Below are 15,641 nucleotides of genomic sequence, written 5' to 3' on the forward strand. Positions count from 1 at the left end.
ACAAAGCAGTACTCCTTAGAAGTCCCTAACCACTTGTAACAACAGATACCCATAGGATGTCACTCCATAACATTTTCTAACTTAATGGGTTTTGTCCTTTTCAACAAAAGAACAGAATCAAACCATCAGTTTCAACACACCTTGAAGACTCTTTCTGATCAGGCACGTTGGTTATAAATCACTTACAAACATCAAAAACAACAAGGAAGCCTGGAGTGATGCACAATTCTGGTCCTGAATCTTAGACACAGAACTTCATCAGCATTGCTGCTTTCTAATTACCTCTACTACACGTAAAACATTCCCGAAAACATGACAGGAGAGAATTTAATCAGCTCCTTTTATAGACTGATGTTTAGCGCGAAAGCAATAGGTACAGCGGAGTGAAGGGATTTTGCTGTAGGATTTGGTAGCTGTCTTGACTTGGACAAAAACTGGAATTTTTGAAATCCTACTGAAATGATGATTGAGATCAGCAAGGAAGAGAAACGCTGCAGTTCTGGCTCTGGCCAGAGGTACGATATGCTGTTACAGCAGTCACTAAAACACCACCTTGCTACTTTGACTGCCAGGCACTGATAATCTCTGCTGCTCCCCCAGCTAGTTTCCAGACCTAAAGAGGAGTCACCAGCATGTTCAGACACGCTATCCTGATTTTACCAGGACTAGAAAGACCAAGAATAAACCTCAGGGGAGGATGACAGATATATATATTTTTTTTTTTATTTAGAGAATTAAAAAGAAAAAAGTAGAAAATCAGAACAGCACTTACAAGGGAGATAAGAAAATCTGAGAAGGTAACTAAATAGCAGAAAAAAAGATAAGTGGAAGCCAAGAACAAAAGAAGTAATAGGATCAAGAAGAAACTCTACAACAAAATATACGAAGAGTAGCAAAAGAAGCAACTAGAGCTTAGATTAAGGATTTCACAAAGAAGTACAAAGTAAGGAAGCTTGAGGACAGAAAAAAAAAAAAAAAAGAGTAAAGTGGTCTTCAGGGCTCCCATTTCCCCATCTACTTTTTTTTTTTTTTTTTTTTATTACTCCTTTTCAGTACTTTTTAGCTACATGGCTTACATCTTCCAAGAAAAATGTGGGTTCATGCGTTTCTTTGAATCCTTTCTCACGAGGTAAACCTGGTATCGGCATAGTTAAGTTTTTTAATTGCACTGGAGAACTGACTGTCCTGAGTGAATGTCTTAAGCTACTTTCCCACATCTTCAATGCACTTGTGCAAACGCTGGTTTGCATGTGAACATCAGCATTTGCACTAACAAATGCTAAGTGGTAGGAGCAGACCGGACTTTGCATATGCAGATGTAAAGTTCAGTTCAATAAGCATATACTGGGAAGCTTTGTCCTCAGGCGTTTTTAAGCAGCTTCACCTTATATTCTTCCTCTGTGGGAAAGCCACCTAGATAGGAATTTGCTGCGTGACTGCTCCATGCCCAGGAAGTGCAGTGCTGCTGGAAGCATGCAGAGGTGATGTGATGGGTTGTGGATCGTAGGAATAAATAATAAATGTCATTAGAAATCCCTTTAAGTAGATCCATCCACCCATTTTCCGTGGGAAAGTGATTTTGTCCATTTTTCTCTCCCCTGAAACAATTACGCTTGGCGTTGTGCAATGCTTAGAATTTGACTGGAATAATTAAGCATTTCCCATGACGATACTAAAGGAGAAGGCACCAACAGTCCATCCGTCATTCTCACTTACAGGGTGTGCAAGTGTCAGACTAGAAGCCTTCTCCCTCGGGACGTGACAATGCACACAGTTACTAGCAAAACACGTTCGGATGATGTACATACAGAAAAGAAAGCACCGAACATACAGCTACAAATTGGAATTGCATCAAATGTGGCAAGCTCTCACAATCAACTTCTGTCAGACACAGAAACACCGCTTGATTTCTCCTAAATTTACCTCTGCAGCTGTCAGCACAGCGCCTTGTATAACATTCATGCTGCCACCAGCCCTGTAATACCTGTCCACAGCCCCAGAGGAAGACGCAGCCTTCTCGTCAGTTGTGTGATTTCAGCCCTTCCCAGACTGAGTCATGCTAAAAAAATTCCTTGCTCATTTTACCTCCTCCTCACTTTTCCATTCCCCCTTCCTCCAAAGAAGGGCAGTTAACAACTGATGCCAGAGACAAACAAGCACCCCTTCCACCTGGAGTGAGGGAACAGACGAATGCCCTGACACTCATAAGAAACAGAGTGAAAAGTGATCAATGCAAGGCCAACAAGGAAACCAGTGCTTCCACTGGAATGCTGTCATTTTGGTAAGAAGCTAGACTACCCAGACTAACAAGGAGCCAGGAAGTTTCTACAATAGGGACTGAAACAGAATTATACCGTACACCTGGGAAGGTTGGCTAATCTGCAAGTGGTATTCACAAATGGAGAAATCTGTGTGAGTAGTAAATTTCATGTGTTCTAGGCATCCCCAAAATATCAAGAGGCTAAACAGTTCAAGAAAACAAAAACAAACAAAAAACAGAATATTTTTATTCTGTGATAAGTTAGTATTTAAAAAATTAAAGCAACTTAAGTTCTATTTTGAAATAAGTCCAGCTGAAACATGCTGCTTTTTCTCCTTCAAAATTTCACTCTACTTCTTAGACTAAACTCATGTCAATGGTATCAGTGCCAAGGGCACGCGAGTTTCTTGTGACCGTAATTTTATTGAAATTTTTGTGTTCAGTTCTTGTCATCTACATCCTCCCCAAAAAGAAAAACAAAACAAAACACTACCATAAGGCTTGCCTTACTTTAGCATTTGGTGAAAGAGGTTGTATTATGGGGGCCTACAAAGTTATGTGATGCTTCAGTTGAGGGCCTGAGCCCACCAGCATTTCTGAACAGCTACACTCACACCTTACATGCAGTAGCACAAAGTAGATAGATAGTAGAGACACTGAGGTGTCAACCCAGACAAGTTCTTCCTAAAAAACTGGGAGGAAAAAAAAAAGTTGCATCCTCAACTGCTGAAGCGTTACTCAGAAGCCCCATAAGTTTCCATCTTCGGCACATGATTCTGGAGACCCTGTGGCTCTTCAGTTGTTGGCCTAGCTGAGAAGAAATTAATGATAAAGCAGACTGAGTTGTACACACCAGAGATTTAACCTTCTATAATGGTCTCTAAGTGAGGCATGTAACTGTAATCCATTGTGTGAAGCACACAAGCCAACAGGCACCATGTATATAAAAATCCCCAACTCTTCAATTTTACGTTCACAAAGAGCTTTCCCAGTTCAGTACTTTCTCAGCAGAGGATAAGAAAACACTGACATTTTTGCTATACTCCTGAATAAATACATTCCAGTAAATACTCAATCCATTTTCCAAATTACACAACAGACAGCATGGTATCCAGAGGTTCCTTCAGCAAAGGAAGAAGAGAAAAGGTTTAAGCTGACTTTTATACTTTATTAGTGAGTGGGAATATTTGAATCTTCCTCAACACAGGAGCTTCCTTTCTCCTCTTAGCTCTGTCTGGAGCTTTTCTTTTTCAGTCATCTAAATCTGATGCTTTCTCCCGTGACCAAGTTGACTTTTTTCCATTTCTGCCTATTTTCCTCTAGGCTGTTCCATGCTACTTCTGAGTACTCCAGCATTAGCAATGCTTGCTGTTGTTTGAAAAGATTAATGCATCTCTTGCCTCTCTCAGATCAGTTATGAAGATATTATTTAAACAAGTGGCACCCAACGCTGACCCTGAAGAACCCCATTAAAATTTTTGCTCCAACTAGATACAGCGCTATTAATATCACTACTCACTGAGAGCAATCTGTCATTCCCCAAGCTAGGCTTATCTTATTACACGCAGCCTGCTGCTGCTACGAGGGCTAAGGTTCAGATGTTTGGGGTATTTCCTTTGTTTGTTGGTGGGTTTGTTTTATTTTTACAACATGGGGAAAGCTGTACTTTTCAAGGTACTAAACAGAAGTGCAAATCAAAAAGAAGTCTAGATGCTGACTTACTAAATCAGATGTAGCTCTTGTTACTGCTTTAGAGCTACATCTTTAATCAGCTTAACAACCAGTTGTGAACAAGTGACATTTCTAAAAGATTGATTAAAAAATCCTTCCTGTGTTCTTAACAATTTGGAGACCTCATTCAAATATTAGTATAAATAGCAAAATGGGAAGGTCAGTGCTGCAGTAGGCTTCAGAAAAGCACAATGTTTCTGCTCCCTGCATTATGCTATTCAGCATCTGTAACGAAAAACAATATTTGTCTGCTACAGCAAAGTTGGTTTTCATCTTATGCAAGTTTATCAGAATACACCATGCCTTTCTCCATGCACAGCGGGCACAAAAGCACTTTTATTTATTAGAAATTATTTTGGAAGGCTTATGTATTGAGAATTCAAAATCAAGAGCAAGAAAGAATATAAAAGCATTTGCAATTGAAAAAGTTCAGGCAGGAAATAATTTCAAGCACCTAAGGACATTATAAAGTAGCATCGGCTTGAAAAAAATAACAAAGAGAGAGAAGTACAAAGCCAGCATTACCTTGAACTCTTTTTCAATGTTGGCCAACTTGGCAAGCTCATTGCTGAGTTCCAGAGCTGTGAGTACAGGATCTTCACTGGAGAGGGACAGGTAAGCCGGACTGGCCAGTCCTTTGTAGGCATTTATTCTTGACCTAGAGTGACTGAAAGAATCATGCTTCTGCTTCTCTGTGCAGTCATTACATTTGCAGAAATAATCATGAGGTCTTTCTATCCTTGCTCCTTTCATCAACAGCATGTGCACAACTTCGTATTTTTGGCAGTGGGCAGCTAAAATGATGGGAGTGATGTCTGGAGAAAAGCGGGTGCCGTCTTCATCATAGGAATAAAAATCATCGTCCTGGAGCTCCTGCTCGCAAGGGCTCAGAGTCAGTCGCTTATTTACTGAAAAGCCAGGGTGATTCAAAATTGCTTCCACTATCCTAATGTAGCCCTTGCTGATTGCGAGCAGCAGGGCATCTCCAATCCGTGCCAAGTTCTCTTTTTTTAACAGAAGTTCTGTCACTTCCAAATGTTCATTCCCTACAGCAAGCTGCAAGGCATTTTGGCCCATGTAGTCAACACAGTTGACATTCAGTGTTTTTGACTCCTCTAGCATTTTGCGCACCACAGGTATGTTCCCATACTCCGCTGCGTCCAGAAAGCGCTCTTCCTCAGCTGTTAGACTCGTGCCTCTGTTGTTGAACATGAACGCTGGGCCTCTGATGGCCTGCCGCCTCCCCTTCTCCCTCATCATCGTCATACGCCTCAGAGACGGACTTTCTTCAATGTACCTAATGAGGGGGAGAAATGAAAATGTCACAGCATTTCAGTGTTGGCTATTTGCAGCTTCCACCTCTCCGGAGGCTACAAAAACGGCTACGTAGCTCATTTTGTTGTGGGTTGTTTGCCCACCTATTAACCAGAAGCATTCTTTCAGGGATCTTTCTGCCTGCAGGTATTTTGTATGCAATCTAAGGGCACTCGCAGGTTCAATTCCACAGGCCATTTCTGTTCTGTTAGTATGGTCAATTTTTTTTTTTCTTCAATATCAGATGTCACTTCTCTTCAGAAATCAAAATGTGAACACATCTGCTATACCAAGCTGCACTTTCAACAGCAATTAATACCCTCCACCACAGGGATTCAAGCTGATGGTTCAAGGTAGGCAATATTTACACTCACCATGCTGTATTTGCCTAAGTTAGAGGTGAAGACAAGTTTTCTTCCCGCTGTTTTGCTGAGCAACATGCAGCAAAGCCTGATCTCATGCCTTTTAGTGTTTACTACTAGAAACGTTAAACCAATCTGGAAGGATCTACTCACAGATGACTGTGGTCCAGTTAGAAGTCTTGGAAGAACCGAAGTTCACACATGTTGAGCAGACTTTCTAGATACTGGTAACTAAACTGCTTGCAGATTCCAGACCCTGGGTGCTGTCCTATCTAGATGGGATCAGCTCTCACTCCAACTGGAGGTCTGCAATGCTGCACACCATGTGGGCCTACCTCTATTACAGCATCTACTTACCAAGGAGCTGAATGGAAGAAGCTGCCTAATGTCACCATAGGAACATATATATGAAAAACAAAACGACAACAACAAAAAAGCATTCTTGTAATATAAGCCCCTATAGCTCCCCCAAAAAATAGGAAAGTGAGTTACTGAATGAAAACTGGGATGGCAGGTTAAAGTGGGAAGAAGAAATCGAGGTGTAGTAATGAGAGATTGTTTAGGAAAGGGATCTGAGAACCAACGGGAAAAGATGAAGAAACAAAGAAACTAGATGTATGAGGCAATTAAAAAAAAAAAAAAAAAAAAGTAAAGAAAATACGGGCTAATAGCAACAGGGACAAATGTGAACAGACTGAGAAAATAACCACATCAGATGATAAGCTGGAACTAGCTAGGGAAGAAAACAACAGAGGAAAAGAGAGCTTCAGAGAAGTGAGTCTAGGAGCAGGCATGAAAACTAGGCTAAAAGACTGAGGAGCAAACATCACCTAGCTGGAGAAAACAACAAGAAGCAATTGCCTGGAGAGGTCTGAAACAACAGAATAGATGGGATCAGGCTGAGGAGGTCACAGCTGCAGGGAGAAACAAAAGCGTTTTTGCCTGCCAGAGCACAGGTCAAAGACCTGAAAAGGTCCTTTAGGATACCATAACCTTCCCTCGCTACTGCCTGCAGATAAACGTGAAGCCTACCAGCAGTCCCCCGTCCTTTCCAGTCCAGCTCAGCATTTGGGAAGACAGCCTTCAGCTGCCTTCAGTTAATCCACTAACTGCAGGGACAGAGATCACCTGAGCTGATTTGATGGGCAGAGAGGCATCATCACAGCTGATAAAAATATGATTTAATGGAGGGTGTGCTTAGGATACATATAACACAAATATATATATATATATATATATATAAATAATAAATATATATATAAATATATATATATAAACTACATAGTCTGAGACAAACAGGCCTTATAAATCTCCAGTTTGGGCCTTGAGTCCTCTATGCCTCTGTTCCTCATCTATAAGAAAAAGAACAATTGCCTCCCGTTTTACAGGAGCACTGTGAAAATTAATTTATACACCTCACTGAAAAAAAATCAGATATGAGAATAAACAGCCATGCAGAAAAACGGCAGAGGAAATTAATCCTTCTGCCCTCATTGCAAAAGCCAAGTAAGGTGCATTGGAAAATGGGGGTCCAAATAAACACAGGGCAAAACGGAATAATAAACAGTGCTTTTTAAGCAAACCCTGTCAGTCTGCAAAAAGACTGAAGCAAGAGAAATAATGGCATTCAGACCTTGTGCTCACACAGGCCACGCATTTAACAGAATCTAGTGGAAGGTGCAGGACAGCTTTAGAAGTTAGATGTCCTGAGTGCCATGTGTTGAAAACCACCACTTCAGCAATGTTCTCTCAAATGCAACGTGCACATGCATGTTTTTATTTTATTTTTTTGACATACCTGGATTTCCCCCTACACTGCAATGTCAGCCCTCCTGGTTTTCATTGGGCTAACCTAATTCCATTCAGATTGTAAGAATATGCCTGGCCTTTCAGCTGTCTACATCATGTATAAAGAATTTAGCAAAATATTACATTTCCATCACTTTATCAAAGCTCCATGCCGCACAAAAGGTAGCCCCCACACAATACTGGGGTTAGCACAAATGGTGAGTTCCATTTCAGAGCAAGAGAGGAGAAGAGAGGAGATCCATTACCAAGGGCAGCACTCCCCTGGGACGTAGCACTGGATCTACATTTTCTATTTCCACGTGTGGTTGGTGTTTCCAGACTGCCAGAAATGACCTGGGTGGCACTGTAGGTACCATTTAGCATTACTCACACTACTTCTTGAAATATGTGCCGAAACTCCTTTGCCACATATGACAGGTATTTTTTTTTCTCCTCATTCTTGTACCACCTTCCTTAAATCTATGAAAATTTAGTTTGCATAACAGGATTTATGACTGTGTCAAACATGGAATTGGTTTAATATGTAAAGCTCAGGTATATTTCACATTTGGGAATATTCGGATATGGTGCCTTGAGCCCAGAGTGCTTATAGTGAACAGCCACAGTATGCTACTGCCTTATTCCCCCACAAAACCAAGAAGTGTAACAATAAAGTCTTTTCATAGTTACCTTTCAAACAAGATAACAAGACTTATTGCCTGCTATACTAGTAGGTTTCCATTCTTCCACCTCCTAAAACATATAGCTACAAAAATGTATTTGTTTACTATAATATTACATAGAAAAAGTAAGTGAGTATACAAAAACAAGAAATAAACTCGGAACTGACAGACTCATGCTCATTTCTTGATTTAAGACTCTGAACAGTCACCCTGAATCTCATTTATCTTTTTATGGAATACAGAACAATACATTTTCCCCTATATATTCAGTATAATTTAAAATATGCCACTTTTATTTTCAGTTATATCTATCTTTCTTTCAAAATCCATTGTCTGACTGAGGTGACTCATCTGACATCTGTATAAACAGATACATGGTTCCAAAGGTGTTGCACTGGAAGATCTTCTCAATGAGGAAGATTTCCTTAGCTATAAATCTTGTTACAGAAATGATGTATTTGAAGTTACTGCAATATCTTATCAAAATAAAGATGAAAGTTGCTTGGTGTTTTCATGACTAAAATATCATCAAGGTCTTCTGAAAAAAATGAAGAGAGAACAAAAAATTGTGTACAGCTCCACATAGAGCCAGCAAACTGTCAGGGTCATCCATACCTCCCTTCTGTCTCCTCCTCCTCTTCCTTCAGCAAATTCAAAGACCTTGGAGGCAGCACAGCTCTGGCCAGAGCACTCCATGCAGCAAGTATCAGGTACAGGGCCACCTATTCCATTTTCTGCTCTCCTGTTCTTACAAATAAGATTTTTTAAGCTATCCCAAAAGATCAGGAAAATTGTTTAAGTGGCTTATTTAAGAAAAAAAATATGTAACTGTTTTAATCAAAAAAAAAAAAAAGTATGCTGAATTTGTCAACTTCAGTAATCAAAACAAAATGTCAAGTCATACCTCTAAATAACATTAGAGTGGCTTAAAACTGAGATTAAAATAGACGTAAATTTGTATTAATTGTGTTCTATTTTCTAGAGCTTTTAAAGTTCATTTTCTCAACCCTGACTCTGTAAGGAGGTGACAACTCATATCAAAAGAAAGAAGAGATGGAGAACATGATATTCTTCCTGCCTGATGCCAGTAGTTGAAAACAAACAAACAAACAAACAAACAAACAAACAAAAAAAAGAATCTGTGGCAAACAAGAACAGAACACCAAGCAAGAGAAGTGTCCAATTATTGTACCTTAATCCTTCACCAGAGATGCACTGCAGCATTACGTGAATTCCAGTCCTAGCACCCAGGCTGTGTAATTATGCTACATACTATGGAGCACAAAGGTTAAAAAAAAAAAAAAAAAAAAAAAAGCAGAGTTCAGCCTCCATTTGCTGACACGAAGCAGCAGCTGAACCCCCCCATTTTTTCTCCACCCGTGTTTTTCACATTTCACTGCAAGAAAAGGGGTCTATAAAGCCTCAAGCCTTTGTCTGCTGCTCAGCACAAATAAGAAGGATGGAATTGGAAAAAAGCAGTGATGTTAACTGAAGCACGCCAGTTTCACCCCCATCAGGGCACGCTTCCCTTGGCCCTAAGCATGCACCAGCTCTGCTGCTGTTCTGAGGAGCCAAATGGCTTCACTGGCAAGAAGGAAGAACTCCAGTAACTGTACTGAAAACTTCACAATCTTTCAGTTATCAGAATAAAACAAGGATGTTCTTGCAGGTTTTATTTCTTTAACTATTCTGTATCTAATACATTTAAGTTTACCTTAAAGGTTTTGTCTAAAAAGCCTGACCTTTATATGTGCAATAAAAAAAATAAATTTCTTTTCCCCACTAAGCAAGCAATCAAGCAAGAGACCTCTCTGTCTCTTGTGCCTTGCATGCATCACATTCACTACGACTTCATACCGCATTGTAGTGTTGCCTGATACTGGACAGTACGCCTGAAATTGGTTATTTTTTCCTCTGGATATAGTTATTTCTGAAATACAGTAGTGGAAACCTGAGTAGCACACTAAGGACTCAGGAAGCATTATGATTCCTCTGCTTCTACCAAGGATTATTTCAGTCACTGATTTCTACTCTGTTCATCTTACCCATCTCCTTTCACTTCCAAGCTTTCAGAACTGTAGCAGGATAGAAATATGGGACAGATGATATTCACCTGTGTTCTGCTGTTTATCTTATGAACAGCAATTGAGAAGACCTATAATCACATTTCCAAGTCTACTTTTTAATGCTGCAAACTGTATAAGCCATTTTTTATTTATTTTTTTTTTTTTAAAAAAAGAGAAGTCAGAGAAAGAAGTTTCATTCTGGGCCTTCCCAAACCTAAAGAGCAAGTTTACAACATTTACGCAGAAGAACAAGCTGTTATTCTACCTGAATTGTTAAATGCAATAAAAGGTGGCACCAGTGACTTAGAAGCATTTTACCCCACTGCTAACCTGCGGTACAACACGAGCAGTCTTGGTTCTGTTCTAGCCCTGAAAAGGAAGCACAGGCCAGCGGTTACAGGCAGCTCAGACGAGCACATCACTCAGACAGCAACACACGCACGCGTTCAGAAGCAATACACTGTCACCTGCCACACAGCAGACACAGACTGTGCCTCTCGTTCTGCCACAAGTAACCTCTGAGATCGCAGCTTTAAGACTGAAGATGGATAACTGCCTTACTCCCAAAACTAAGTGTTCAGACATGCACATATGCACGAGCAATGTTTTTGCTCGTTACTCCTGAGATCTTTTAAATTACAAGATCTCAAACATGTGCTTGGCTACCCCCACAAAGAGGCTGTGCTGCTCCACATGCAGTGCCTCAGGCTGCATTAGATGGGCAATCCCTCCAGACCACTGCCTCACTCAAACGAGGCCTTGGCCATCCCTCCAAACCCTGCCACAGTCACGTGCCAAAACAGGCTGTTGGTTATTTTTTTTTTCCACCAGTAAAAATGGTGCCACATTCCTACATCTTTGCATACCGCACTCTGAAGAAGCTTGCATGTGTTTCACACAATTTGGGAATCTCCACACCAAACGTGAAATGTATTAAATGACAGCTTTTTTCTCCCTTCTGGGCAGCCCAGGCAGTAGTCTGCAAGAGACAGGGTAATTCAGCTGAAGAACAGAACATAAATCAGGCCAGCTGCAAAATCTGACCCCAGCCTATGTGCTCCCACTGCTCCGAAATGACATAATCCATCATCCAAAACGCCCTCATGTCAGCTTGCAGAGGTTGTGGCTCAGCACTGGAAAGAGCTACAGTCAAAAATGGAACAAAGCCCTATGAGATATCGGGAGGAGGTATACCCAACACTTAATTTGTTCCTTCCCCCCGCTCCCCAAACTATGTGGAGCTTTTTCCTACCATTGCTCACCACTAATTACTCAAAACAAACAAACAAACAACAACAAAAAAACCACACTTGTCTGAACTCCTGTGGAAATAAAAGTTCTGCATTTTGGTGAGAGGAGTGCATCTGCGTGCATATCAAAAAAGGCAAAGAGGCCTCGGCAGGAAAGAACCAAGCAAACAAGACTGCGGCAGCACACAATTTTAAAGCCACTTTTACGCTGTCCTTCATTTGCGTTCCCTCATTCTGCTCAGGAAAACTTGGCTATGGTTTTGAGAGAGTCTCAGGAAGTCAGGCGTGAGATGCCCACTACACTTCATTTGCAATTTTTGTCCACGTTTTTCTCTCTGGGACATATCGTACCACGTGTAACAGAAGCATTACATCCAGTCTGCAGTCTTGGTGGAAATCCAAGGTTAATTACTTTTTCCAGCAATATTTGGCACAGGAGGGAGCCAATGTACATTGACAGGTACCTTGCACAAGTTACAAGCTTTCAGAGTGAAGACATTTCAAACATCATCTAAGTGTACCTCCCCGTGCAAACTGCTTCATATCTTCTTGCCTCCTTCCACTTGTCAGTTCTGAATATTTAGATCACAAATTCTTCCAGTCTAGGACTCTCTTACTCTGCACACACCAAAGCCTTACACGCATCAATCTGAGCACATCACAAGCGAGCTGGTGCTCATTCATCCTATTTACAGACATTTTTAGGCTTTAGCAGCAAACGCAAAACGTTACTGTGGAAGAAAAAGCCCAGTGCTATACCATGGATGACCCTGGGGATGTGATAAGCTCTGGGTCTCTCATAAATGCCCTGCCAGTTCCACTGCATGGCTCAGCCGCAGCCGTTTCATCAACCAGAAGACAGCAGCTTGCTGCCACTGCTGCAACAACCCCCAGGACAGGCTCAAAAGGGTTATGTACTGGTAAGAAACTCCACCAGACACAGCTCACTACAGGCTGAGGACGCACAGCTGTATACGTCTGAACTCCAGGTTCAGTCCTTGTTGGCATCAATTTGTCAAGGAAAAGAACACACCAACAGTTCTGACGGTGCTAACTAAAAAGAGATCCAGAAAGTTAAGACTGAAGGCTAACAATTCGTCTGCCCAGCTCCAGCTGTACAAAAATCGAGTGTCCAAGCCTGAACTAATCTTCTAGGCTCCTATTATGGTGAATGGGAAGAGACAGGCACCTCGAGGAAGAAGAAAAATGGCTCAGCTGGCGTGCCCACTGCCATTTCCTCTCATCCCTTCGACTACAGAGGGAGCTTAGACAAACAACTTGAGCACAACTAACTTCTAGGCAGCTATATGCAGGTGAAAGATTCCTTCATGTGAGGTCTAGATTGCTGGGGACAAGGCATTTGTGCAGAATTTCTGCACCGGCATGGCAGAAACCACTTTAATTGCGATTAGCACACTCTCAACCCTACTCTAATTATTCCTGTACTTCACAGTCATCTCTAGGGTGATTTTATTTAAGGCTCTTTCTATACATGCTGACTACATTATCTTAAAACTCAAGCCAAAGCGTTTGTTATTTATTAATCAAGATATTTAATTAAGAATCAAATGCTGTCCTGCAAGTGTAAAATACCCAAAACCTCAGAGGGGAGCCTAACCAAACCGCAGCGCGTCACAAAACGAGTGAACCCACAGGCAGGCAACATTCAGTAAATCAGAGAAAAAGAAGTTAATGTTCCTATTAGTAAAACTGAATTTATTCCTTTCGCAGCAAGTCCTAGTGGTGGGTGCTGTTCATATATATGGTTGCGTCTTTAACACCAAGGAACTCAAACTCTTTAAGACATCAAACGTAGATGGAGAAAACATATCTCAAAAACAGGTTTTCCAGCACAGGCGTCCTAGATTTCTGTGAGGAGTCAGGTGTTCATCTTTATCCGAGTTATTTTAAAAGACACGAGAGCAATGTGACAGCACTGGGAGGGGAGCGAGGCCGTGTAGACCTCTGCCAAGACAAAAATTTGGCTTTCCCAGAACAGGAGGAGCTGTGTAACACACCCACCGCACGGACACGAGGCAAACCGAGCGTGCTCACAGCCCCCTTTCCCCACACGGCTCCCGAGCAGCCAGACAAACCCGAGGAAGCGCCTGGCTGCGGCTTTAACCCGGGCCCCTCGCCTCAGGACGAGAGGGGCCGGGGGAGCGCGCTGTGAGGGGCGGGGCGCGAAATGGCCGCCAGGGGGCGCGGCGGGGCCGGGGCGCGGGGGTGCGGGTGCCGGTGCCGGGCTCGGCGGGGCTGAGCGGGGCTGCCCCGGGGCATTGTGCTGCCGGCACCCCGCTCAGCCGCCCCCCGGCCCCACTTACATGGTGCTGGCGAAGGGCGGCGGCGGGTAGTAGCCGAAGGGCTCCCGGAGGGTTTTGACGGCGCGCTGAGGTGGCGGAGGGGGCTCCAGCCCGCCGTTGACGCCCCTCCAGCCGCGGCGCCGGCGCTGCTGCTCCTCTTCCTCTGCCCCTTCCTCCTCCTCCTCCTCCTCCTCCTCGTCCTGCTGCTGGTGCTGCGGGGGGAAGGTCACTCTCCCCTGCTCCTTGCTCTTCCGGCTCTTGCTGGACATGGTCGGTGGCCCCTGCTGCTGCTGCTGCTGCTGCCGCTCGCCGTGCAGCGCCGGGGAAGGCGGCAGGAGGAGGAGGCGGAGGCAGAAAGCCCTGCCCGGCGCCGGGCACAGCACCTGCAGGGGCACAAACCCTGCCCGCAAGCCCCCCGCCGCCCCTCTGCCCTCTCCTCCTTGCCGACGAGCGGGGAGGCGAGCGACAGACGGGGCTCCCGGCGGCGGCGGCGGCTCTGCCCCTCTCCTCCCCCTGGCATCCTCCCTCGCTAGGGCACCATCGCTACTGAGGCGGCGGCACCGGCAACCGGCCGAGGAGGGGCCGGGGCCGCCTCCGCCACCTGCGGCCACCACCAGCAACGCCCCCGCCCAGCGGCCGCCCCGGGGCGGGGCGGCAGCCGCCCGGTACCGAGCGGCTCCCCTGGCTTTAAGAGGCTGGGTGCGAGCCTCTGGGGAGCCCTGGAAGGCGGCCACAGCCTGGGGGGGACCCCCGGGGCCCCTCAGCCAGGGGCGAGCGGGAACGCCGTGAGGCGCCCTGAGGCGGCGGCTGCCGCGGTGCTCCGCGCCTCAGGGGCCCGCGCCCCACAGCGGTGCCCAGCCCCTAAAAAGTCCCCCCAAAACTAACTCGCTCCTCTCAGAAACAGTCTTGCCCCGCGCTAGGGGTAGTGGAAGGAAGATTTTCTAGTGAAAATAGCGGATTTCTGACGGGCTTGCCGCTGGTGAGAGTCCAGCTTTCCAAAAGTAGTCCGAGTGACCGATCTGAGGCTACGTGGTGTAAAGCTGGCAGCGGTGCGAGGTGTGAGGACGCCTGTTGCATGCGATCAGCGCTAATTGTGCTCCACAGACACCCGTCGTGAGGGTTCCTGCTGTACAGAGACATTACATGTGCAGAGATGTTACATCTCTGCAAGATTTTCAGTGCATTATGCGGTAGGGAAAATACCACAAAACTGCAACCCCATTAAATTCAAGGCAGGCTGTGGGTATTTTCATACACAGATTATGCAGAAGAGTAGGTACACAGAAACTACATGTGTTGATTTACATATACAATTCAGCCATTGCTTTACCTGCATACTGCTGAGGTGACATTTTTCTCTCACTTTAAACATTCTCAAAGCACTCTGTGGCCGTCAGCGTGAATTTGCATGAACCTGTATTCAGAAACTCAGATCCCGGTGAAATTGAAATTCATGCAGGTTTTCCAATTGCTTCAGAGAAAGTGGACTTTAAATCCAAATGCAACTGCGTAGATGGATTTCTCACTGCTGAGCCGCACTAAATAGACACAGTACAAAATGCTCACTACCTCATGCTGTATGCTTTTCAGGATCAGCCAAGATTTTGCCTTTATTGTTTTCCACACATAGAAAATTTGTACTGATGAAACAAAGGAAAAAACAACCATGACTTTCACTAAGATGATTTAGTCTGCTACAACTTTGAGGAAAGAACTGCTTTGGATTTTTTTGTAAGTGTAATTAGTTTGCATTTTAAACTATTTATGGAGGTGGGTTTTTATGTCTTTTGTCTCATGAAAAGCCCATTTAGCTTCACTGGAATGACATGCATGGTATGTATGGAAAGAGGAAATTTTGCTTTCTGTGGAACTGATGTATTATAC

The 15,641-nt window shown here is 43.8% G+C and overlaps 1 protein-coding gene across 4 annotated transcripts in view; it reads right to left on the minus strand.

Moving 5' to 3' along the window:
• The window catches only part of TRPC3 (transient receptor potential cation channel subfamily C member 3), a 40,656-nt gene extending 26,325 nt beyond the window's left edge, over positions 1-14,331 (minus strand). Inside the window, exons 1-2 of one of the 4 annotated variants that reach the window (XM_084518057.1) lie at positions 13,779-14,330; positions 4,517-5,288 (exon numbers count right to left, since the gene is read on the minus strand). In XM_084518057.1, coding sequence (XP_084374183.1) covers positions 4,517-5,288; positions 13,779-14,026 — 1,020 coding nt within the window. In that variant the 5' untranslated portion in view covers positions 14,027-14,330. Of the gene's footprint in view, positions 1-4,516; positions 5,289-5,679; positions 5,800-5,820; positions 6,692-13,778 lie in introns of those variants that run through there. The other 3 variants (XM_084518059.1, XM_084518060.1, XM_084518058.1) reach the window with 3 other exon arrangements.
• Positions 14,332-15,641: the final 1,310 nt, after the last annotated feature.

Source organism: Aythya ferina, assembly GCF_964211825.1.
Source record: "Aythya ferina genome assembly, chromosome: 4".
Classification (NCBI taxonomy): Eukaryota; Metazoa; Chordata; class Aves; order Anseriformes; family Anatidae; genus Aythya; species Aythya ferina.